This window comes from Oculina patagonica, chromosome 5, assembly GCF_052425735.1.
Source record: "Oculina patagonica isolate OP01 chromosome 5, crgOcupat, whole genome shotgun sequence".
NCBI lineage: Eukaryota > Metazoa > Cnidaria > Anthozoa > Scleractinia > Oculinidae > Oculina > Oculina patagonica.
In genome coordinates, this window is record NC_135762.1 from 28,910,715 (window position 1) to 28,937,096 (window position 26,382).

The 26,382-nt window shown below is 38.5% G+C and overlaps 1 protein-coding gene across 1 annotated transcript in view; it reads right to left on the reverse strand.

Annotated features, from left to right (window-relative positions):
* The window catches only part of LOC144654273 (uncharacterized), an 84,578-nt gene that overhangs the window by 14,266 nt on the left and 43,930 nt on the right, over nucleotides 1-26,382 (reverse strand). Inside the window, exons 12-18 of the mRNA XM_078514358.1 lie at nucleotides 25,760-26,125; nucleotides 24,964-25,113; nucleotides 23,856-24,227; nucleotides 15,047-15,412; nucleotides 14,598-14,696; nucleotides 744-869; nucleotides 402-554 (exon numbers count right to left, since the gene is read on the reverse strand). Coding sequence (XP_078370484.1) covers nucleotides 402-554; nucleotides 744-869; nucleotides 14,598-14,696; nucleotides 15,047-15,412; nucleotides 23,856-24,227; nucleotides 24,964-25,113; nucleotides 25,760-26,125 — 1,632 coding nt within the window. The remainder of the gene's footprint in view (nucleotides 1-401; nucleotides 555-743; nucleotides 870-14,597; nucleotides 14,697-15,046; nucleotides 15,413-23,855; nucleotides 24,228-24,963; nucleotides 25,114-25,759; nucleotides 26,126-26,382) is intronic.

Sequence of the window (26,382 nt, forward strand, 5' to 3'; positions counted from 1 at the left end):
TCATACTTCCGTACTCAGTTGCTGCAAAAATCTGTTTACTGTGTAAATTGTTTTGCTGTTTTATTCCATCATTTCGTAATTGAAAATAACAAGCATTCGCAGGAGTGCATGTGGTCTCAGCTTAATTTGACACAATGAAAGCCTAGCATATCCCGCTTCACGGCGCGAGATTAAACACGTGGAAAGACTGTTGATGCAAGAACGTTTACATTATGAACGCATTATATCGAATTTTATAGCCAAGCCAAAGGCACAAACTTCCATGAGCATCCGAATTAGAGTTGGAAAGGGCTGTCATTCGCATCGCGAATATATATTACGATACTTTTGTCATAATGTCTCACGGTCTAACATCTCAGAAAATCACTGAAATGAAATCCTTAAGTCAAAACCTGGCTAACCTCTTGAATAAACTCTCGTCCGAAGCTTTTTAGAAAATGCTAAATGTACAGCCGACGTAATGGTTGACATTTGGGCTGTGTTTGGCTGTTCAGATGGCACTTCGTTGACAGTCGTTGTTTGTGAAGTTGATGGCTCTGCAACTGTTACTGGAACTGTAAAAATATGTTGAGATGTAACGCACTGTGACAGTTTATTAGGCAACCTATGATGATTTTAAAAAGTTTCCTTTCATCAAAATAAAAAATGGATGGATGAATGGATTGATAGATATGTAGATAGATAGATAGATAGATAGATAGATAAATAAATAAAAAATATAAATAAATAATTAATAAGATTACCTGTGGATTCAGCTTTTGTCTCAAGTCTTGTGAATATTGTTGAAGTTTGTTTTGTGGTAGGTACTTCCTGAGTTGATAATTTGTTTACGGCCTTTGTTTGCACTGTTACAGGCTCAGTTGTTGGTGCTAAAATGAGAAGACAGGGAGCAATTCACTTGGCATTCTTTATAAAGAGAATCGTAAAGGTGTAATTATTAAACAAAATGTTAAAAAAGATAAAGCATGCTTGCCGCTTTTCGGGTAAATGGAAGTCAGATATTTGAAGAATGGTCACGAAAATAACCAGCCTCTGTTATATATCTATTTTTGAACAACTAAACTAATGGAGACAAAATTATATATAATATATAACATACCAACGATGCGGTTGGTTCTTCTTACAGTTCTAGAGCAGTTGCTAAGGAATTGCTCAAGGTTGTTTTTGGTGGCAAGCTATTTTGAAGCGTCCGGCAATCTTATGCTTAACGGTGAATTTTTGGTGGGGAGGAAAACTGAATTGAAAAAAAAAAATACATTTTCGTGCGCTTTACTAGTGCCAGTCCCAAACAGCGCACTAGAATTTAAAATTCCTAAAACTTTTGAGAGAAAAGTAAGTAAAGTTCCGATTTTTTTAAAGATTTAGAGATAACATATCTTTCTTTATAATCCTTTGTATAGATTAACCATTTACATGTAAGAAAGGTACGGTACTGAAGAAAGTCCAAAAATACGAGTCTTTATAACGCCATAACTTTGAAAAAAAAATGTGAATTTCCTAAAAACCATACGAAGCATTAAGCATAGGAGGTTTGGTTTCAACATTTGACGGTCAGAAATCTTTCTTAGCAACAAATTGGTAGTTAAGAAGAACGCCCCTTAACTGTTTCGGATACATTACACATAAAACAGATTTCATTTTAACTTTTGGACGTGGTACAGGGGGAGAATGGGTCACGCTATGGTTTGATATAACGCTATTAATAGAGCCGCTGACCGCTGTCTTGGATGTTACTATTTTCTTAGGAAACCAGAGAATAACGAAAATTCATAATTGTGTCAAAAATGACGATTTTTGTCCGGACCTGCTTGTTATTTTGAAGTTGCCATGGCGAAGTCAAACATCGTGTACACCTGGTTGACATATCAACATTTTCGTGAGGGATAAATGAACAGCTACTGAACGCCTCTTCAAAATAACGAAAAAAACCTGAAGGAGATGGCATCCATCCCTTCCTGTACGTGCAAAGGGATTAATATCTCGAGGGCGTAACTGGGGGAGGGGGTGATCCATGGATGTACATGCTCACCCACTCCTACCAACTCAACAACCTTGTGGACGGAAATCATTCAGTTAATAGCAATCAACTAACTAACGCATGCACTACCTGTTATCTTGTAATATCCTATTCTAGGGTCGTAAAAGAGAAGATTGGAGTGCATTCCCCTTCTTTAATAGTTGCACTGCGTCTGGGATATAATGTTATGGCGATCCGTTTATTCTAAGAATAAAAACAAGTTGGACACAAAAATGGACACACATTGTATTTTTTTCCCTTTTCTCCTACAAGCCGAGAAAAAACGCTGTCTCAAAAATATTTTTTGGAATAAAGTTACCTAACCCTCAACTTAATAGTTGTAGTTGTTAATAATAATGACGTTCAGGGTTAAATTTCGTGTACTGTACTGCCTTGAAATTGTGCAACAGGACATTCAAAACAACAAGACTGTATGACTCACCTTGTACAGCTGGTAGTCCATTGCCACAGTAACGTGCGTTGCAAACAGGCGGCGGGTTCAGTTCGTAAACGTAAAACTTTCCGCAGTTGCGGACACCGATCTGTGTACTCCGCCTACAACATTCACCTGACGTCGACAAATGAAAACACACTTCACGTCGAACAACCCCATCAGCCACTGAAGGATGACTTCCATTTAGCCAGCCTGGCATTCCCGCTCCACACTGATGTCGTCTGCTGACACATGAATCCGCCATTTGATTTCCAGCCTCTCCTCCGAACCTATACCAGCCCGACAGTTCTTTATCACACAAGAGCGTACTGTTGTCATTGTAAGTTTTTGCTCTATTGGACTCATTAAGGAATGTATAGTTGGAACATTCTAAACAGAAAAAGAAATACATACATTGTATGTCTAGTAAAGAAAACGTTTCTCGCCAGCAATTTTGAATGTTTTTTCTTTTTTTTTATTTCCCCCGTAGTTTAAGCTAAGTCTGTTATCAACATCATCGTTACATTTTTCATTTTTCTAATGTAATCTAGGTAACGGTCACTAGTGAAAACGTATGTTGAAGCATAGGAAATATTTAGTGTTTTTCCTGACGTGCGCTGTTTTGTCGTGTTTGACACCGCGCATGACCGCAGTGTTATTATCTTGCAGAAATTGTAATAAAGGATTTCTAATGCGTGACTGTAGGTCAAGAAGGACCATTGGCAGCGATTAAACATACTTTTAAGTCAAATCTGTTTTGAGGTTATTTGTGGGTTTTTTTCAGCACCTTCCTTGGAGAAGCTTACATGACTATTCTGTCCCTGAAAATGAAATCACTGTCGTTACAGCGATCCTTCCGTTTATTTCCTGTGAGGTTCACTTTTAGCAGCGTGAAAGTGATGAAGGATACGGGATATTATTTGAACAGCAAAGAACCTTATACAAATATTAAATACTTGATTCGGCGAAGTGTTCCCTTAACGTTTGCGCCACTACGCAAGCTATCTTTAAAGAGAAATAAATTACAATAACGTCTCAGTTCAGTGATTTCGAAATCATACCGTATAAATTATGTAGATGTTTTTCTTACCAGTATTCCCATGAATTGTGATGCTGAAAACTATCACTAGAAGGCTTGCAATAAATGTAGAATGGATTTTCTTCATACTAAAGAACTTTATGTTCCTTATGCGTGTAACCTTCGAAATCATAAGAAGAAAAATGACAAAACGAATCGTGTCTCATGATTTGAAGGTAGGGCTCCAGCGTGGTTTTCTTTATCAATATTACGCTGAAACGTCATTGCTACTGAGAAAGTAAATTAAACGAAGCAAGTGCATTGTGAAAATAAGGGAGGCCTTAAAATCAATATATATTAAGGTCGCATCGTGTTACAAAAGGAACATAAAAGAAAGCGTGCGAGATTAATGCGGACAAGAAAACATTGTGCTCGCTGAGACGGGCATACTAAATTTTGCCATCAGTGTTCAGCAGGAAGTTGTTTATGAGAAAGTCTAAACATTGTCTCGTACATTATTATGAGATGATAAAAATAACCACACGCCGCTACAACATGCTTAGTTGTAAATTCAAGTAAAGTATGACAGATATAGCAATATTACCAAATAATTCTTGCAAAAGGTGAACTGTTCTGTGGGTAAATAGTACCGCTGCGTTTTTTAATTGGCAATGAATTCGACATGTAAGAAGTGAACGAGGAATCAAAATCGAAGAACTGCTGACAGGGTTCAGTTGGTTTTGGCATCAAAGCGTTACAGGAAGTTGTTTTGAAAACGAAAGCTTCGTCGTCGCTATAAGCGCTAAGGTATTACCACAAAAGAGTTAAAAAATCCCAAAAGCCCCATCGCGAATTCAAATGGAAAAGTGTTTTTAAATAGTTAACGCATGTAAGGCTATTAGACAATGAAAATAAATGATATGCACCCTTTTTAAAAGAATATTGCCCAGGCTTTATCCTTGTTTTTTTTTTTTTTTTTCCTGTCGATTTTAGGCTGAAATATTCTTGCGAATATTCCGCTTTGATTATAGCGTTAACATTTCCGTTTTAGAATGTATTGGAGTAACAATTACTTAACAATTATTCCATGAGCCCGCGTTGGATACGAGGTGGTAAATAGCCAACGAGGCGCGAAGCGCCGAGTTGGCTATAACGACTCGTATCCAACAAGGGCGAATGGAATAATTGTTTTATTAAATTCTTCTCAAGTTTAAATCGACTGGACATTTCATTTTGATGTAAACGAAGTGATAGTATGAGGAGGCGCGAAAATTTCTGGCGCGGTGTTCACTTCTTGAGTTGAATGAAACATACGAGGAAAGCGAGCCAGAGAGTTTTCTTTCCAAGATTTTCCTCGAACAATCCCCTCTAAAGTCGTCTAAATATCCTGGAAATTGTGACAACAGTTAAGATTTACGAGAAGATCCGAAGCAAAAGCTTTTCTGGAAACTACAAGTCTTGTGCAAGTCGAACGAAGCAAGTGTTTACATTGTACTTCTTTACGGCTCCACGGCTGTCATCAAGACTGCTATATTATTTGAAGCGAAATTCAGCTTAAAGTGGAACAGGTTTGTTGAAGTATAAAAGGACAAAACCAAGATTGAAAGGTAACAAACTTTACGGAAGTGCTGAGCCTAGTTTTATGACGTACACTGAATGAAACTGTGTCAGTTTGCCGTTCTTTCGTAAATTATTTGCTGCTTTTCTATTGACTCGCTCTTGTTGTGTGTTTACAAGTATTATTAATTAAACTTTTCGCATCAATCCTTTTGTTTTGCGTAGTTAATTTTACTATGGCATTTCTGTGGTTGTGGTAGGCACCGCTGATTATTTCTTGTTCGTAAAGTTCGCCAAATTTGCTGTTTTTCAGCTTTTTCCGATGGAACTGTCGCTTCCCGTAGAAAAATTTTAGCTTGGCAATTGTAACGCAATCATTTTCCAAATAGGGTCAAACTAAGGTATACGAGCTGACAACCGGGATTGAGTGAACCAATCAGAATGCTAGAAATGCAATATCCGTGGCTGAAAATTTAATAAAAGTGTATAACTTCTTGCAGAAATGTTATAAGCATAAAACGTACGGCTATTGCTAGTGCGTACGTACGGCTAGTGCTATTTTGTTTTAGCTAGTTTTATCATTTAGATAAAGGAATAATTTCAACGGTTTATTTGAAAACATATCTTGTATTTATACATTTTCAACATGCAAAATTATGTTCTTTTTAAAATCTCAGCCTCGGGTTAATTTTTAAAATATTCTTAAAATTTCGCAAATTTCAGCCTCGATATTTTTGTAAAATATGTTATTATAGGAAAAAAAGTGTATTGATTGCAAAGTGGAAATATAACAAAATTTCAACTGAACGCTACACGTTGTGCTACACCAAAACGTATTTGCTTACGCAACTAAAAGATTGTACGTAATACGGCATATTTCGAACAAATAGTCATCATCAGAGGTAAACTCTGATATGCCTATCTATGTATATATTCAGTCGGACATTTGTTGTTTAATACTAGACGGGCATATCAGAGTCTACCTCTCTGATGATGAACCAAAACTCAAAGATTGTTTTCTTTATTTCTGTTTTGTGGTCACGGGTCAAGAAGGAGGCCCTTTATTTATTAACGTGTATGACGCTGGTTCATTGTTCTTTATGTTAAATAAATACATGTACAGTTTGGATTCTGTGTGCGCTCTGATTGGCTTAAACGCTACGCAACATTTAAGCGATAGACGAATACTGCGGATGTCACAAGAACACGGGCAAAGGCTTGTAAATCACGAGCTAAATGGAGTTATTTAATAGCAGTAGGGCTTTGGTTCATGATGGGGGATCAAAGCCTAACCAGCCGAGTGCTATTATATATCGCAATCGACCTTCGATTCTAAATTAACGTTTTTGGCCACAAAAGTGGAACTTGATGGGTATCTGGTTCTTTTCCCTTTTAAGTTTAGGATCAGATACACTTCAGTTCTTTTTTCAGTATATTTATTCATTTCTACTTCTTTTGAGAGTTACGTTTAATGCATAATCATAATTACCAATTCGAGCAACTGATGGTTTGTTCCGGTTTAGTGCCTTGTAAGATGAAAATGCAAATAATAAGATAGACATTAGATGCCAAACAACCCTGAAATCATTTGTTATGGTTTAACTGTCAACAAACTCATCTTAACGTAGATTAACCTCAAATAAGTTATAAACAAGCCCTAGTGTTATGTTAACAAAACCAAACATACAAGAACGTTAACTTCTTCTAAAGTCTCCTAGCTATACGCGACTTCACTCACATTATTAAACTCAAAGGGATCCTTTAATAAGATCTGTTAATGAGTGAGCCACTTGCCTTTGTTTAAACATGTGTCAAAGATAAAGGCTAGTTCTAAGCCTTATGCTTTGTAAGAAAAATTAGAACAAATGTCGGAAAAACTAAATGTCGCCAGCGTGAATTTAACCAAAGCACTTTGATCTCATGACAACACTGTGTCTGCTCTGTCTAGTCCACGCTCAAGATAGACGTGGCGATTGCCAACATTTGCCTTCAGGCTCTATGGTCTCTGTTTGTCGGAAAGATTTTAAACATTGGATCAGGTATCGAAACAGCATCCTGAATGGAAACCTTTTTAAAAATTGAGAATGCTGATAATTTCGGGAAGTCTCAACATCCTCACTCACAGTCACGCACTCGTATGTTGAATTCTCTCGAGTGTGAGCAGCACTGAAATAGTTTAATCTAAGCATAAACACATATCATATAAACAATAATTAAACACATATGTTCACACTGCATAATTGAAGACCTCCATTGGCCACTTTTAAGTCATGTTACTAACCAAGAGAGGTATCAACTTATTTCTTCTCGTGTGAAAACGAAAACAGACAAACAAACAAACAAACAAAACTAACAACAACAAAAAAAAAAAAAACGAACAAAAAAAACGTCGAATCAGCTGATTACTTATTAGATTCTCTTCTTCAATCGATCGCAATTTATATATTCATATAATCAGAAGTCATTTGGTTGACATATATAGGCAGTTCATCAGTGGGTTCTTCCTTGGGTTGTAACACATAAAGAGCGTCTACTGAAGATTCACTGACGCTTTCTTGGGCTTTTTGTTTAAATTTCACAAGTGATGCATAGGAACTGTCTCCTGGAACCTGTGCAATACACAAAGAATAATTATCAGTCAGTCAGTCAGCCAGCCAGCCAGCCAGCCAGCCAGCCAGCCAGCCAGCCAGCAAGCCAGTAAGCCAGTCAGTCAGCCAGCCAGTAAGCCAGTAAGTCAGTCAGTCAGTCAGTCGTCCGTCAGTCAGTCAGTCAGTCAGTCAGTCAGTCAGTCAGTCAGTCAGTCAGTCAGTCAGTCAGTCAGTCAGTCAGTCAGTCAGTCAGTGAAATAAACAATAATTGAAGTGTAATTAAGTGAAAAATCACACAACATATTTAAAAATGGTCAAAGAGGATTTCAATTTACCAGCAAGAAGACCTAGCCTTTGTTAAGCAAGTGCTTAAAAGTAAGATCGTGCATGGAGCGCGAGTAACCAATCGGAATTGTTAATAAAGCAGGAGGAGGAGGGGCGTTGAAGAGCGAGGCGAAAGAGGCGGGGGAGGTTGAGCAGGATGGGGAGGAAAAGCAGAAGGAGGAGAAACATAAAGAGGAGCAGGAGGAGGGAAGTAGGGCCGCGAGAACAAGGAGAACAAAGAGCTCTTTTGTATATTAATCACAGGTTATCTATTCTTCTGCAGGTATATCTAATATAAGTAAGGTTCACTGAAATTACCATCATTGTACTCACACTCCTGTCCCGCAGATTCTACTAGCTCTATTTCTTGCCTCTGATTTCCGTGTTCTTTATTTTCAACTTCTGCCTCAGATAAAACTGGTCTAAGCTCTCTTGCTACATTTGCTGGGCTCAAAGCTGAACTGTGTTGATCTTTAAGTTGACTCCTGCTGGCAATGTGATATACAAGAACAGTTTTGCAGAAAATGAAAAATTGATGATTGTCAGAAGTGTTTAATTGTTCAATGATGTTTTTTTATAAATTGTATAATTTTTTTCGTTTGCACGTGGCGTTTATATTTCGGTTGCATTAGGTAATTTAGGTCTGGTTTTGAGTTCTGCAAATTGGCATGTTAGTCCAGTCCAGTTGGGTTGAAGTTTTATGTTTGGTGACAAATATGAAAAACCGTAATTGGGAACCATTTCCTAGCTGATAGTATGCCGTAGAAAAGTTGAAAAGCAATGATTTCGAATCAAGTCCGTACTCAAAAGAGAATGCTGAAAAGTTCGCGTTCATATAGCGATCGCCGGTAAAAATAGTGTTTCACGTGGTGCTTAATCTCTCCGACATTGTTTTCGCGCCGTGAGCGGTCCGTATGCGGGGTCCGGATGAGAAAAACCGGACCGCTGAAGCGCGCGCAATTAGCCAATCAGATTAAAGGATTCAGGATTCCGGACCGCTGAGATGCTTGAGAAAAAATAAATACTAGTTATGCAACCCTTTCGAGTGGTATGCTATGGAATATCAGACGATTCACTTGTATTTTCTCGGTATACACACGAAAATACAAGTGACAAGTGGGATATTCCATAGTATACCACGGGAAAGTGTTGCGTAACTATTTTATACCATGCCACAGAAAATACGCTTACTAAATTTCGTCGAGAATACAATCGCAGCGCACGATGGGAAGGTTGGGTTGAATACCGTCGAATATACAACGGCTTTCCTGTATTCTGATTGGCTGTATTTTCTATGGCATGTTATAAAATAGTGTAGTGTACTAAAACGAACTTCTTTGCTAATAGTGGTTATTTGAACCCATGTTTATCAACAAACTGGTGGGAGGATGCTTGTGATTTAGAAACTTACCTACAGAAGATTCTCACATCATTATTTTTATTGCAATGAATTACAAGCACTGATGAACATTAACATACCTTTTATCAGCAGGATTCGTAGAGAAAGAAAAGTTAGCATAATGTTGTGTAGTAATCTTAACAGTAGTTAAATTAAACACACAATTTTGTAAAATACAACGTGCGAGGAGGGTGAGACCAACCATTTTGAGTTTTCGCCTACTGCCCTTAAAAATGGTTTTAAAATGATTACACCTTTATTACTTTAAAGTATACCCGTTGTTCCCGCATCAAGATAGAGATTGTCTAATTGGCGTGCGTCGTGCGTCGTGGGTCGTGCGTGTATCAGCCGAGTTACCAGCTATTTCTGGATTTTAAATTTATCGAAAAATGTGTGACGCTTAACAAGGCCGAAAATTTGAACTCACTCATTCAAAGACCTCGGATGGAGGTGTTACAATATACGTTGCATGAAACTACCGCTAGAACTTCCCCTCTCCTTCCCCTCTCCTTCCTACTAGTTCGCAGAAAAACTGAAAAATCTTAAACAAACAAGAACACCCTTAAAACGGTTGCATCGACAAGGACAAGTTCCTTCAGTTTGGCTGATAAGCCGATCAGCTACTTCTATTTCTGCCATTTCATCTGTGTAAAATCGGAATTTTAATCAGGGACCAGTGTGTGGATCAGTTGCAAACTAGTGTCGAAATATTTCCACTGGGTTTCTTGTTTCTTGGTTTCGCAGGATATGTGCACAAATAATATGAACATTTTTATTTTAAAATAATGGTCTAAAATATAACTTTAGTCAGTTCAACAAAATGAAACGTTCATCCCTAATATTCGCTAGCCCGTATGCATTTCGCTCTCAAATCGGTTAGTTTACAGATTTTTTTTTCTGTCTTTCAGACTCCACGACAACCGCCTCAGTCCCAGGGGCTATTGGACAGAAGTGTGACTGTCACAATTATACTTCCTTCACAATAGTGATAATAGTCGTATCCCTAGCAGCAGTGCTGTTTGTCGGGTCAGACTAAATGGCGTGGGTGGGTGGGTCGTGGGTTGTGGGTCGTGGGTCGTGGGTCGTGCGTCGTGGGTCGTGGGTCGGTCGTGCGTTTTGGGTCAAGGCAAGTTCGCCCCCGATGCAAAGGAGCATTCTCACCGATTTGTTATTTTTGGATACCGTTTTTCTTATTAACAGAAACATTTTTTCCCTTCATGACTGCCGGGCAGTTTCACGGAAGTGGGTCGAAAATTGCAAGTATTTGCTTGACCTTGGCGTGCAGGCTGTTTGCCGACTGAGAATTTTCTGATCGGCAAGGTTTTGGTAACAACCAATTTATTGAACGATTTCATGTAGGTAGCTTGGTGCTTCTTCATTCCATATCGATTAAATGATCATGTTATTCATTTGTTTGTTTTCCCAATTTTATCAGGGAAGTCACGCTAGCCAATATATTTTATAATTTTTAAAGATTCGTGGCTTTTCTTGGTCATTTCAAGTCTTTTTTTAACTTTAAGGGATTTCTAAAGAACACCTAATGGAATTTTGTTTTCCTGTGCATGGCCAACTTTTTATTCCTCTTATTGAAAAAAAGAGTTTCTTTTCCGTTAATCGCTACTTACCAGTGATCCAATTAGTGGCGTGGGAACGCTCAAGTATGATTGGTTAAAAATAGGTGAAATGTACATGTTTGCTGAAAGCATTTTCAAAACTTGCACTGTCTGGGACTATAGCGAAAGGAATTATTTATATTCTTGAAATGACTTAATAATTGTACGCCGGTTTTAAGCACTAGAGATTTGTTTCACAAGGCCGAATCGATGTAGCTGTTTCAGAATCCGAACTTGCAGGTTTGTCGTCGACCGCGGTCAAACGACAGAAATATGCCAAAAACAAGACAAGTACTTCAAAGATAAGGTTTTGATTTTCACAATTTAAAGTTTCATACATTACCGGTATCGTGACAATTTACGAAGCTTTTTGGGGCTTTATTAAAAAATGTTTGAAAATGGTGATATGTGGACTTCTCTGCGCCATTTTTTCAAAGCACTTTGGTTCAGATGTAAAGTTTCTGACTTAGTTGTTGGTGCTATAATGAGAAGAGAGAGAAAATAATGGGCATTTTATTGGTAATGAACGTTTATTCGTTTGTCTCACGATAGAATCGCTTTGAGATGTTGATCGCGACGTTTCGACTGCAATACTGCTAGTCTTCATCAGGCGATGAGGTCGATTGTTTACGCGTCGCTATTTATGCACGTTGGTTCGCTGTGATTGGTGCATTTCATTTTCCGAAAGACCGAAAGACGCCCTAGAACCAGGCAAACAAGAAGGTGTTGTATACAAAATTCCATGTGAATGCGGCAAAGTATATATAGGGGAAACAGGGAGAGCGATGCAAGACAGGATAAAAGAACACGACAGAGACATAAGGCTTGCTCATACACAAAACTCCGCAGTTTTGGAGCACGCAAACGAAACGGGGCATATTCCTTTAATTATGGAATCAAGTCAAGTTTATCGATCGTGACCCTCACCGATGCACACGCAGGGTCAAAGAGGCTATCCAAATAAGACTTCATTCTAATAACATCAATAGAGATAGCGGAATTGAAATTCCTGAAGCATGGATACCTACGATCAGAAAGCATAACAGCCGTTCAACTACAACGCGGACCTATGAGGGAACACCATCTGTTAGTCGGAATAATAATGAGGATCGAAATGCACCAATCACAGCGAACCAACGTGCATAAATAGCGACGCGTAAACAATCGACCTCATCGCCTGATGAAGACTAGCGGTATTGCAGTCGAAACGTCGCGATCAACATCTCAAAGCGATTCTATCGTGAGACAAACGAATAAACGTTCATTACCTATCTTACACCACGATTAACAATATTCACATCTTTAACCCTTTAACCGGCAGATTTCTGTGACTTTCTAAAGGTTTTTTCTGGGCTTATACATTCTGTAGAACTTCGTGATTGCATATAAGAAGTTCAAGTAAAAATGTGTGCTGTTTCGAAACACCGAGGGCTCAGATTTTTATTGTGACGTCAGTAGTCGGCAGTTGCTTCTTTCGTAGGCGAGCTGTTGGGCTTGGATTTGGCTCGTTTTGTGTTTATAAGTGATTTTTCGAGTCATTTTTCACTGCAGAAGCCCCCAGGCTGGCATCATTAAGCTAGAATGGTGGGTAGAGGCCAGCATCTGAAAGAAACCAGAGGTGAGAGATGATTTTGTCTTGATTGGAACGCCAGAAATATTCGAATCGAAAGATGGCGGTTCATGGGTAAAGTTATCTCTCTGGCCGTTCTGTGGGTGGATTCCAAGACCTGCCAAGGCATTTTGAACGAGTTCTGACTTCCAAAGAATGCAATCGGTGCAACATTTTGCCGGCAGGATTGGGTGGCTCGACACTTATAAAAAATATATGGAATAAAGGTAGGAAGCCTTCCATGCCGCCGCCATGACTGTTTTTCCCAAGCATCCCTTTCGGTCAGCAACGAGGAAATTACAGGTTTGCAAGCATAGCTCTAATCGAATAGTAATTGCTGAGTCTGCTGAATGATTGATGGGAAATTTCCTTGGTGAACGGAAGGGAATAGGGTTGAAGTTTGCTGCAAATGTATATTTTTGAAGTCAGAATTATTTTTTCATTAAAAAAATGGAGGCAAAGATGTGTGTTTTTTGTTGTTGTCCTGTTACGTAGAAAACGGGCATTTTCAGATTTGCTGCTGAACAAACAACCATATGCAACAGTAATCAAGAGTTGTAGTCAGTTAGTTGGCTTTTAAAGCTATGAAAATTATCACTTTGCCATAAAAAGCAGTCATTACTATCATGTGCCCAGATATGTAAAAGCTAGAGATTTTTGAATCACTGCTGGTGTTTATCGTACACATATGTACGATTGCCGGTTAAAGGGTTAAGGGCATTTTATTAGTTAACAGTTAACGTCAGTTATGTGTTGCGATAGGATCTTCAGATGACGGCCTTTGACAGTTAATTCGAGGACTTATATTTAACAATTAGATTGTTTTAGTATAAATCTACTAAACTTAAAATCTACTAGACGTTCAAAACTTAACAACAAGACAGGCTCTCGTTTTTATTGAATAATGATGTAAATAAGTCACACAACACGCGGATAATTGACAAGTGCACCACATTGCATTGGCTTCTGTGTGCGCGTTTGCATTTCATTCACGATTTATTGAAATCGTTATATGCCCGAAACTGAAGGAAAAGCCAAGTTTTTTATTGTAAAATGACGATTGAAAGATGTACTGACGTACAAGGGCCCTTGGAAGTCAAGTTTTTTTAAAATTCGAAAACGTAAAAGATTAAAAAAAAAGTTAAGCGAGTTGTTCGCAAGGAAGAAACCACATTGCACTGTTTAGCTTCTGTGTGCGCCTTTGCATTTCATTCACGATTTATATAAACCGTAGTTTGCTCGAAATTGAACTAAAAGCCAGATTTTCATTGTAAAATGACAATTTAAAGATAGACTGACTTACAAAGGCCCTTTGGAAGTCAACCTGTTTTAAATGTAGGAAACGTGAACGATAAGAAATTTATGAAAAGTTGAACGAGTCGCCCGCAACCTTGAATTTGCTTTCAATTGTGGTGTTTTATTTAAGTCTTATTGATGCATAAAAAAAACTTGCAGGTCGAATCTGTTTAGCCTTTCTTTTACTGCTCCTCGATGGGACGATGAAACTGTGTTAGTTTGCAAAGACATTTTAAACTTGACTTCCACAAAATGTCTCGGTGAAACGCATCTCTGAATATTATAAAATTATAGATTCGCCCGCTTTTAAAAGCGTAAATGAATATTAATTGCTTTTCTTACCGTGTAAAATCTTCATTACATGTTTCGGTACAGTCTTTATCTTCTCCAACATCGCCTGGAATAGTAAATAATCCAAGTCCTTCTTTACGGTCAATTTAAAGGCGAAAAAGCGGCGAGCATTCTGTTGACAACCGCACGCTGTTTCGCTACTCACCTTCTACAACAGAATAGATAGTGAGTAGCGTAGCCAATCAGAGAACAGCATTCGTGATAGAACGCTAGTAGATTTATACTAATACTAATAGTGGTTACAGTAACTGCTTAACCACAAAAGAGTTAAAGAACAGTGAATGTTCATGTGTTGAACTTATCACATATATTTAATTTTCTTTTGATTAAGGAAAGATTACATCTTGAGTAAACGTTTTTCAGAAGTACTGTAGGTAATGTTGAAAGCATACCCGTAGTGACGGTCAAGGTTTGTTTTGTGGTAGGCACCTTCCTCGATGAAAGTTTGTTTAGGGCCTTTGTTTGTAATGTTACTGGCTTAGCTGTTGGTGCTAAAATAAGAAGGGAGAGAAAACACAGAGTAATTCAGTTATTTCCGTTCATTACCAATATCACCGTTGGAGTGTAATTATTAAAAAAATAAATAAATAAATACAACACCAAAAAAAAAACAGCTTAAAGCATTCGATGGCTGCTAACGGTGTAAATAGAGTAGAGTGCGCAACGGAAGCACGTGTTTGTCTTTAATATAAATATGTGCATATCATTAATTCATCCCAAGGGCATTTATTACTAATTCAAATTGACTTTGAATAGAATTTAAATGATGTACGAGTAGTCAAAAAAATTAACTTCCTCTGATATGTATCTATTTTTATAGACAACAAACTGTCATCCTCACCTGATACAGGCACTAAACCGTTGCCACAAAAACGACCGCAACGTTTTAACGGTTTGATTTTATAAACGTAGAACTCTCCGCAATTACGAACAGTGACGAATGTTGACCAAGCGCAGCATTGGTGCACATGAAAACACACTTTGCGTTCAACAGCCCCATCAGTTACTGAAGGATGAGGTCCGTTAAGCCAGCCTGGTTCATATGAATTGCAACGAAGCATGTCGACACAGGACTCAGACATTTGATTTCCAGCCTCTCCTCCAAATCTATACCAACCCGACAATGTTTTGTCGCATTTGATTAGATTGACTTTGTCGTAGTATTTTGCTCTGTTTGACTCATTAAGGAATCTGTAGTTGGAACACTCTACTAGAGATTTCATAATGAAATAAATAAATAAACACATACTTTTACTTATTTTTTCTGTAACATTTTATAATAATCCGGTAATAATAATATCAATTAGGTAATGTAATGTAATGTAAAACTCTATTTAAACACAGAAAATCATCAGTTAATTAAGATGTTCATTAGACTGTGCACCTGCGAATATGTGAATGTGAAGTTCCTACCTGGAGCAGTTGGCAGTCCGTTGCCACAGAAACGTATGTTAGGAGCAGGGGGCGGCTTAAGTTTGTAAACGAAGAACTCTCCACAGTTACGAACATCAATGTAAGTCGACCGTCCACAACAGTTCTTCAGCCAGTGAAAACACACTTTACGTTTAACAATCCTATCAGCTTCTGAAGGATGAGTTCCGCTGAGCTAGCCAGGCTCATTCGTTCCACAGTGTTGCGTGTTGACACAAGACTCAGCCATTTGATTTCCAGCCTCGCCACCGAATCTATACCAGCCCGACACTAGTGTGGTATCAGATAACGCAGAACCTGTTGTTTGATATGTCTTTGCTCTGTTCGACTCGTTAAGGAATTTGTGGTTGGAACATTCTACAAAAATAATTCATTGAGCAAAATATATAATACATACCGATGACGTCTGACTCGTCCCAAGTCGTCTTCATATTGCACGCGGCAAAGGGAGAAGCACGAGAGGTGGGGGAGCATGGGATGCCATCTCACCTTTGCGCTCCCTTTCTAGGTACTCATCTCTCCCTGCGCTGAATGAAGACGACTGGGGACGAGTCAGCCAATGACGTGGCATGATTTAAAACACACCACAAAACAATATCTGTTTTGTTATCTAACAGGGCAGAGGAGCTTAATGGATGCTTATGGTCAACCCTCCCCATTTATGCCCTTGTCTACATAAATGATTTTATTATATACATACCGAGATTTACGCGCCAAAAAGCATCGAGATAAAAATAGTCTCTTCGCGCTAGAGAAGCCAGCTGATTGGTCATACGATTTTTTTCACTAGTGAAAATCGTCGTATCGACGCTCTGATTGGCTTTATCATTATTTTCACTAGTGAACAAAACCGTGTCGCTCGGTCGCCGCTCCTCTTGACTGACAAAGACTTATTTGTAAAAGCTTAGGCGCTTTTTTTAGAAAGATGGCTTCAAATCAGACTAACCGTTTTCAGAGCCTCGATTCATCAGTAGAAGAGTTCATAGACGGACAAGAAAATGAAAACACCAAGAAAGAAACCAAACACGATGTTGCGCTGTTCCACGAATTTCTTGTTTTGAAAGGCGAGACGAGACAAATGGACGAATTGGCTCCTCAAGAACTGAACAAGTTTCTCGGCGAGTTTGTTATAACGGTTCGCAAAAAAGAAGACAACAAGGAATACGAGCCTAATTCCTTAAGGGCATTCTTCGCTAGCTTTGAGCGCCATTTAAAGAAAAAAAAAACTATGGACTTTGCCTAGTGAAAGACGTCCAGTTCGAGCAAACTCGGAAAGCGCTTCAGTCAAAGCAAAGGGATCTAAAACGGAAAGGCAACGGCAACAAGCCTAATGCTTCTGCTGCTTTAAGTGAGGAAGATATTCAAGTTCTATATGAAAAGGATCTCTTGGGAAGTTCCACGGCAGAAGCGCTTTTAAACACGATTTGGTTCAACAACACAATCCACTTCGGGTTACGAGGCTGCAAGGAGCACAGAGAAATGTGCTGGGGAGACGTAAAACTTTGTAAAACTTCCACAGGGCAGGAGTACCTTGAATTCAATGAAAGAGAAACGAAAACTCGTTCAGGAAACGATCCTCGGAATGTAAGAGCCATTGCACCGAAAATGTTTGCTGTGCCGAGCAACGAGAAATGTCCAGTAAAGGCCTACAAAGTCTACGTAGAAAAGCGACCCGCGGAAATGAAAACCGACGATGCACCGTTTTACTTGGCAGTAAACAATGTAAAATCTGGCTCCGGCAAACCTTGGTTCAAAAAATCTCCAGTCGGTGTAAATCTCCAGTCGGTGTAAATAAGCTTAATGAAAACAATGGCAGAGAAAGCCGGACTTGGGCCAAACTTCAAAAATAGGTCACCAAGGGTGACATGAGTCTAATGCCGTATGGCATAGTGATACAGATTGCGCGGTTTTCGTAAGCCGGTTACAATTGGTTAGAGGTTTGTGTTCGGGAGTTTAATTTAAAATGCTTATAGCAAGCTAGGGGCATCGTGGATGATTATGGATGAAAACGAAACAGTCATAAATGTTATATGCTTCACAAAATTTAAAGTATGAACAGGAGTTGATGTTACTTCTTCCGTATTGTCCGTAAAAGCAGAAACGATTAAACATTTGGACAAGATTGCGTGACGATTTACAAAAAGCATGTTCATTACAACAAGGGTTGAAGAACTTCACATCGTTTTCTTTCAGATTTTTCACCATTTTGATGATGACTCTTGAAACAGATTTTGCAATAAAAGCACTTGAAATAGTGACTGTTACTCCATTGTACTGTAAGCACTTAGTGACAGATTTTCCTAAAAACGGGTGTAAATGCTCACGTCAATATAATGATGACCTTTTGAACGCTGGAAACTAGGCAATTATTATCGAGCTACCATACACATGAGCGAAGACTGTTTATCATGATGTACAAATTTCGCGAATCATCACTTCCATATCAATGTAACCATTTTATGATTTTTCTAGCTGTAAGAAGAACTTAAGATCTCTGAGAGTCGTAAAAGCATGAAATTCGATTTCAGTGTATGGCAAAGGCCGGGACAGTGTAATACTGCAAAGCGGCCAAACAAACGCATTTTGATTTAGTCGCGTAACTTGATTTACATTTATCCATGTACATCTTTTATTTTTGAAGGTTTTTGTTTGCACTGTAAAGAAAAAATTGGTCAAAATTCGAATGACTTAAATACAAAAACCGAGGTAAAGTTTTCTATTTTTTAAAACAAAATAAATATTTGGTCGCATTGTGTAAATAAACGCGAGTCGCCGTCGAAATATTTTTTCTCAAAGACGTCTTGCTTTTTAAGCAAGACGAAAACACAAGTGCTTAACTGAACTGAAAACGAAGATTTATTTTCACAAAAAGCTTACAAATGTCTTAACTGGAAAATTATTTCGTCCTGTTCAAGTGTTGAATAATCGTGACTTGAGAAAGAACTTTTAATTATGCGTGGGAACACGTGTCGCTGATTGGCTGTTTTTAATTGAAACTAATCGTGCGTGTCCGTACGGAGTCCGTTCTTGCAGCTGATCATTGTTTTCTACATTACAGCGAACGATTATCGATCCCGAACCATTCCCTTGGGATTGCTAACAGCTTTTTTCATATAACAAAGAGTCTAATGCGCATGCGCAAAGCGCACGCAAGCATTACACTCAAAAACCACAGCGGCAGAAAAACTATGATTCAAACTTTAGTCAACAGCGACGTGCCGCCAACTGATATTATGTAACTGTCAGGACACAAAAACGTTCAAAGTATCACTAGCTACTCTACCGTCTCAAAGAAACAACAGTTGAACATGTCTCACACTCTCACTGGACTGAGTTCGGGAGAAATAGCTCCCCAGCCTGGCTCTTCTATTTCGGAGAAAAGAAAGCACGAGTTTGACGAACGCACCTTTCCAACATTTCGTCTAACTTTTTCTCAGCAAAGTAATCAAGCAGCGCAGCAGCCCCTTTCTCTTTTTTCGGGTGCTGTTATTAGCGGAGGACATATTAGTGTGGCAATAAACACTTTAAATCAATCGCCCACTCTTTCAGTGCGAGAGGAAATCCCTAGCAAAACTTATAAAAGAATCAAACCTCTTGAGTCGGATTCTGACTAGTGTTTGTCAATTCAATCCAAGCCTGCCGGTTCTGATAAAGCAACACAAAAATGAAGTCTCGGGTTTTCACTTCTGTATTTTAAATTTTCAACTTCTGTAGAACTATTTCGACATATTTTCTGGATGTCTTGTATTTTATTCTAACTAGTTCTGCATTTGAACGGCATTTTTGCTTGATAATTTAGATGTTAAGTATTTTACAAGGAAGCCATTTCAGTGCAACCCTTGAACTGTACTGTGAGGCGGCTTGACCGCGCGTTGTTTTCCTTTGAAAGAAAATAAAGATAGTTTATCTTTGAGTTCTGTTCGCTTATGAATCTTGGTATGTATATAATAAATAAGTTATTTCACGTGAGTTCGCTTATACGATTTTTATTCACTCGTTGTGTAAAACAAACTCACTCGCTGCGCTCGTTCGTTTGTTTACACAACTTGTGAATAAAAATCGTACGCGCTCACCAACCGTGAAATAACCTATAAATATCACTAATAGCGATAAACTGTCTCTTCGATCATCGCATTCATTAATACGAGCAATACTAAGGACAGTGATCATACTTGCTAACTAATAAGATGACTTGAAATAAATATAACCGTCAGGCCCCTTTTTTCAAAAGGTGGATAAGACTACCACCAGATTAATCACTATCGAGTGAATAACGATTAATTAATCCGGTGGATATCGTTATCCAGCTGTTGAACAACTGGGCCAGGTTAATACTATTTGATAATAATAAAGTTTTGAGTAAAATTAGTTATTCTTCGTTGAAATTGTGCATCATGACTCGAAAATAATTAGCATGAAAGCTTTCTCACCTGATACAGATGGTAGTCCGTTGCCACAGTAACGTGCATTGCACACAGGCGGCTTCTTCAGTTTGTAAACGTAAAAACGTCCGCAATTGCGGACATTGATCGCAGTAATCCGCTGACAGCAATAATTTAACCATTGAAAACACACTTTACGTCGAACAACCCCATCAGCCATTGAAGGATGGCTTCCATCTAGCCAGCCTGGCATTCCCGCTCCACAATGTCGCCTGCTGACACATGAATCCGCCATTTGATTTCCAGCCTCTCCTCCGAACCGATACCAGCCCGACAGTTCTTCATCGCATAAGAGGGTATTGCTGTCATAGTATGTTTTTGCTCTATTTGACTCATTAAGGAATGTATAGCTGGAACATTCTACAAAAAAAAAATATATAAACGTCTTGCAAAGAAAATGTTTCTCACTAGCCATTTGTAATTGTTTCTTTCTTTTTCGCAGATTTTGAGCCAATTAAGTATGTTTGTTTGATATTAATTGACATCATTGTTACATTTCTCAGATTAGGTGCCGATCGTGTATTATTTTACATCAATTTAAATTTAATATAATTGTAATCTAGCTGTCGATCACTTCTTAAAATCACTTCTTAAAAGCATACGAAACATAAAGTGTTTGAAATCTTTGTTTTTTTTCGGCATGCGTTATCTTGTCCGCCGTTTGTCACCGCAGTGTTATTATCTTGCCGAAATTGTGATAAAGGTTCTCTAATGCATGACTCTAGGTCTTGGACAATGACAATTGGCAGCCAAATCAGCTCTGAGGTATATTTTTTGAGTTTGTTTCAGCACCTTCCTTCTAGAAGCTTACACGGCTATTCTGTCCAAAATGAAATCACTGTTGTCATAGAAAGCCTTCCGTTTATTTCCTGTGAGGTCCACTTTAAGCAACGTGAAAGTGATGAAGGATACGGAATATTATTTGAACAGCAAAGAACCTTATACATAAATTAAATACTTGATTTGGTGAAGTGTTCCCTTAACTTTCGCGCCATTTGCTAGCTATCTTTTGACGAGAAACATATTCCAATAACGGGTCAGTTCAGTGATTTCGAAAACAAATCGTATAAATTATGTAAATATGTTTCCCTTACCAGCATTCACATGAATTGTGATGCTGCAACCTATCACCAGAAGGCTTGCAATTAAGGTAAAATGGATTTTCTTCATACCAAAAACTTCTATGATGGCTACGCGTGTAACTTTCAGAGTCATAAAAAGGAAAATGACAAAACGAATCGTGTTACACGTGATTTGAAGGTAGGGCTCCAGCTTCGTTTTCTTTTTCAGTATTACGTTGAAACAATGCTACTGACAAAGTAAATTAAACGAGAGAAATGTTTTGTTGTGATAATATGAGCGGCCTTATAATTATGTATAATCGTGAAAGAAAAGGAACTTTAAAGAAAGCGTGCAAGATTAATACGGACAAGAAACATTGTGCACGCAGCGACGGGCAAACTGAATTTAGCCATCAGTGCTGCAGGAAGTGTTTGTTTTAATGAAGTCGAAACTATTCAATAAAAATAACGCCACGCCACTCCAACATGCTTAGCTGTAAATTCAAGTAATATATGACAGATATTCCGTTTTCATCACTAAAGAAGATTCCTACAAACATTGAACTGTTTTTAGGGTGGTACAGCTACGTCACCAGGTTGGAACGAGGAAGTAACTCCCAGAGAACTGCTTACAAGGTTGTTGATTTTCTTCGTCAAAGCGTTACAGGAAGTTGTTTTAATAATGAAAGCTTCGACCGCTATAACCTCGACGGAATTATCAAAATTAAAAGAGTAAAGCGTCGGACTTAATCCTAAAAGCCTGATCACGAAATCAAACGAAGACAATAAGTGTTTAAAAGTTAAAGACTTTCAACTCATGCATCAACGCCGCGTTGATTTGCTAACACAAAAAAGTGTTTTCTTTTCTGTGGTCCTGGGACACAAAGAAGTTCCCCCATTTAGAAATGTTTATCACACCGGTTTATTGCTCTTAATAACACAGTTTGGATTCTGGGCGATAGGATAGGAACATTCTTTGTTACGCAAAAGATTTTACGAAGAAAAGTTCAAGAGGTAAAGTCCATAACCGAGACATAACGCAACCATTTCTACACGAGGTAGGGTGTGGGGTGGGGATGAGGGGGGGGGGGGGGTGCCCATGGTGAGCGGGATAAGCGTATTCAAAATAGCGGGGTCCTGTTGTACTTCCAAGACAGCGGTTTCATGGCATTTTCCATTCTTGGAAACTGCTACTATGTCGACCTTTCTGCTTTCTCGTGGCGTAATTTGAATTTCAATTGTCCCCCGTTATCTCCAACTGGGATTACCAAGCGATGGGATGAATTAACAAATCATGTTGAATTTATTTTAAATGTTTTATTTCGAACAAAAAAAAAACATAATTTACGTGAACTTCGTTATTTGTTACAGTTGTATTTGATTTTTCAACAGTTAAACTCTACAGAGCATTTGTCTGTTCAAGTGTTATTGGAATGATTGCGATTTGAACCAAACTGAAACAAAGTTAAAGTTTTAATACCAGTGAAACATTAATAATGTCCATCGAATTTCAGATCCATAGCTGTAATATTCGAGAAGGACAACCTGTTTATTTTACTGGTTATTTGATTGTTTAATTGCTTGTTAAATTATTTCATTTTATCAATTTTTTATATTATATTTTTTGTGTAATTATTTCAGCATTTTTTTTTTTCATTTGTGGACTAAAAAGGAAACTGCGTCGTCCTAACCTTATGCGGGTAATAAACCGTTGCCACAGAAACGTGCACAACGTTTTAAAGATTTAAGTTTGTAAACATAAAACTCTCCACAGTTGCGAACAGTGATGAATGTTGACCAAGCGCAGCATCGGCCCCAATGAAAACACACTTCGCGTTCAACAGCCCCATCAGCTACTGAAGGGTGAGTTCCGTTAAGCCAGCCGGTTTCATACGTACTACATCGATGCATGCTGACGCAGGAGTCCGCCATATGATTGCCAGCCTCTCCTCCAAATCTATACCAACCTGACAATCTACTGTCGCATCTGATTAAATTGACTTTGTCAAAGGTTTTCGCTCTGTTTGACTCACTAAGGAATCCGTAGTTAGAACACTCTACAAGAGATTAATGAAATAAGAAAAAAATGAAACTTATATTTTAACTTACTTTCTGTAACATTCTCTTAAGCCATTGAAACAGGGATTTCATGAAAAAGAGGGGGAGGAGCTATCCCTTTTATAGGTAGTGTCCTTGTTTAAGGTTACCAATTTTAGTGAGTACTATTTTAAGCGATTTTTTTCTGAGCAAGATATATTACCTAAAATGTTTGGAATACATTGCACACAAAACAGATTTCCTTCTTATATCACAAGGTCGTCTAAACTGGGGAGGGGGTTCATGGATGTATTTCTCTCCAACTCAATAACCTTCTGTAAAACATTATATACATGGAAGCTAACAACTTCAATTATTAACGCACAACTGTCTAACTTGTTATATTTCATTATTAGGCCGTAGTAGAGAAGATTGGAGTACATGCACACTTCCTTTCTTTTATGGTTGCACTACGTTTGGGATATAATTTGATGGCGATCCTTTTATTCTAAGAGTTAATCAGTCAATTACAAAAAAAGATGGATGCCAAACCAAAACGAAATCGCTGTCTTAAAAAAGATTTTGATAGAAATTATGACGTTAAGTGTTATGTTTTTGTACCGAACTGCATTGAAATTCTGCAAAAACTCTAATACAACAAGCACTCTGCATGTCTCACCTGATACATATGGTAGTCCGTTGCCACAGTAACGTGAGTTGCAAACAGGTGGTGGCTTCAGTTTGTAAACGTAAAACCACCCGCAGTTGCGGACATCGATCATAGTACTCCGCGGACAGCAATAATCTGACCATTGAAAACACACTTTACGGCGAACAACCCCATCAGCCACTGAAGGATGGCTTCCTTGTAGCCAGCCTGGCAGCCCCGTTCCACAATGTCGCCTGCTGACACAGGAATCCGCCATTAGATTTCCAGCTTCCCCTCCAAACCGATACCAGCCCGATAGTTCCCTATCGCACAAGAGGGTATTGCTGTCATAGTAGGTTTTTGCTCTGTTTGACTCATTAAGGAATGTATAACTGGAACATCCTACGAAAGATGTCATAATAATGGATCATTTAGACGTTAATGGTATTTCGGGAGGGTTTAAGAATATTCTAATCAATTTTCATTATATTCTCCTTATATTTGAAGTTATTTAACTCACATTAGCGTGCAGTTGTTCCCCTGTGAATAACGTGCTATTCACTTTGCCCTTAGCAACCATTTGTTAGCTAACAAAGGAAGTTTCTCTCCCCCCCCCCCCCCTCCCTCTTGCAGCTAAACCAGAAAAGAGTTAGCAAACAGTGAATGTTCAATTTTTGGGCCCTAATTTTGGACTTTGCTTGAAATAAAGTTCGGATCGCGGATCTCAAAGATCCTCAGAAATGCTTTGCTTTGTTTTACTGTTTTTTGGCCATGCGCAAGACTTACCGCATGTCACGCAGAACGGAAATTGTAGGGTTGTAGGATCAACAACAGATTTCTAATGTGGAGGTAGTTCATTTAGTTTACCGTTAATATGGTAAAATTCTAATTGCTTCTAAGCTAACATAAAACAACTCCAGATGCGTTTTTTTCGCAAATCCTGGCAACAAATAAAATTTGGATTCGAAAGTTAGACCTTTTTTAACGGATCGACGGATTTGGTCATTAAATAACAACGGATGGACGGATTTGGTCATTAAATTATGACGGATCGGCAGATTTGCATACTCCTATTCACCTCCTTCTTTGATAAACTTGTCACACGGATTTAATTCCCTTTTGATTAAGAAAAGATTACCTGTTGAGTAAACTTCTGTCCCAAGTACTGTAGCTAATGATGAATGCATAATCGTAGTGACGATCAAGGTTTGTTTTGTGGTAGGTACTTTCCGTGATGAAACTTTGTTGACGGCCTTTGTTTGTAATGTTACCGGCTTAGCTGATGGTGCTAAAATAAGAAGGGAGAGAAAACGCAAAGTAATTCATTTATTGCTGTTCATTACAAATATAACCATTGAAGTGTAATTAATAAAATAATAAATAAATACAAGAAAAACAAACAGCTTAAAGCATTCTTTGGCTGCTAGGGGGGGGGGGGGGGGGGGTGAATAGTGTAATATTCGTGACATGTAGATAAGGTATGGGAAATCGCCCTCGCCTGGGACAAGCCCAAACCAGGATTAGTAGATACCAGGTAGTGATGGCGGAGACTTCAAATCCGTCTTTCTCGTAGGGAGGGTGGTAGACTTTCAATAAAGTCCTTCGTCTTGTTTATCATCCCTTTGTGGCAAGTCTAGGAGGGTGGGCGGGGTGCCAACCGCTCGCTTGACTAGAGTAGAGTGCGCAACGGAAGCACGTGTTTGTCTTTAATATAAATATGTGCATATCATTAATTCATCCCCAGGGCATTTATTACTAATACAAATTGACTTTGAATAGAATTTAGATGATGTACGAGTAGTCAAACAAATAAACGGCCTCTGATATGTATCTATTTTAATAGACAACAAAACTAAAAGAGACAAACGGTATAATGTATTTATTATTTAAATTTTAAATGGGTAGGTGCATTGAAAAATAACTGTCATCCTCACCTGATACAGGCACTAACCCGTTGCCACAGTAGCGTCCGCAACGTTTTAACGGCTTAAGTTTATAAACGTAGAACTCTCCACAGTTGCGAACAGTGATGAATGTTGACCAAGTGCAGCACCGGCCCCAGTGAAAACAAACTTTTCGTTTAACAGCCCCATCAGCTACTGAAGGATGAGGTCCGTTAAGCCACCCTGGTTCATACGTACTACACCGACGCGTGCTGACGCAGGAGTCCGCCATTTGATTCCCTGCTCCTCCTCCAAATCTATACCAACCTGACAATCTTTCACCACATATAATGTTTTTGGTTTTGTCGTAGGTTCTCGCTCTGTTTGACTCATTAAGGAGTCTGTAGTTGGAACACTCTACGAGACATTACACAATGCAGTAAATAAATAATTAAATTACTAAAGGCCGATTTACACGGTACGATTTTATCGCTTGTGATATGCTTGCGTTATGCTAACGATAGGCCTATGACACGAATTTTTCGTGTAAATCAAACCTACAACTCGCTTGCAACTGTCGTAGGCGTGTCGTAAGCTTGTCGCATGCGACAAAATCGTACCGTGTAAATCGGCCTTAATACTTTAAGGAATGATACATCTCGAAAATTCTTTTG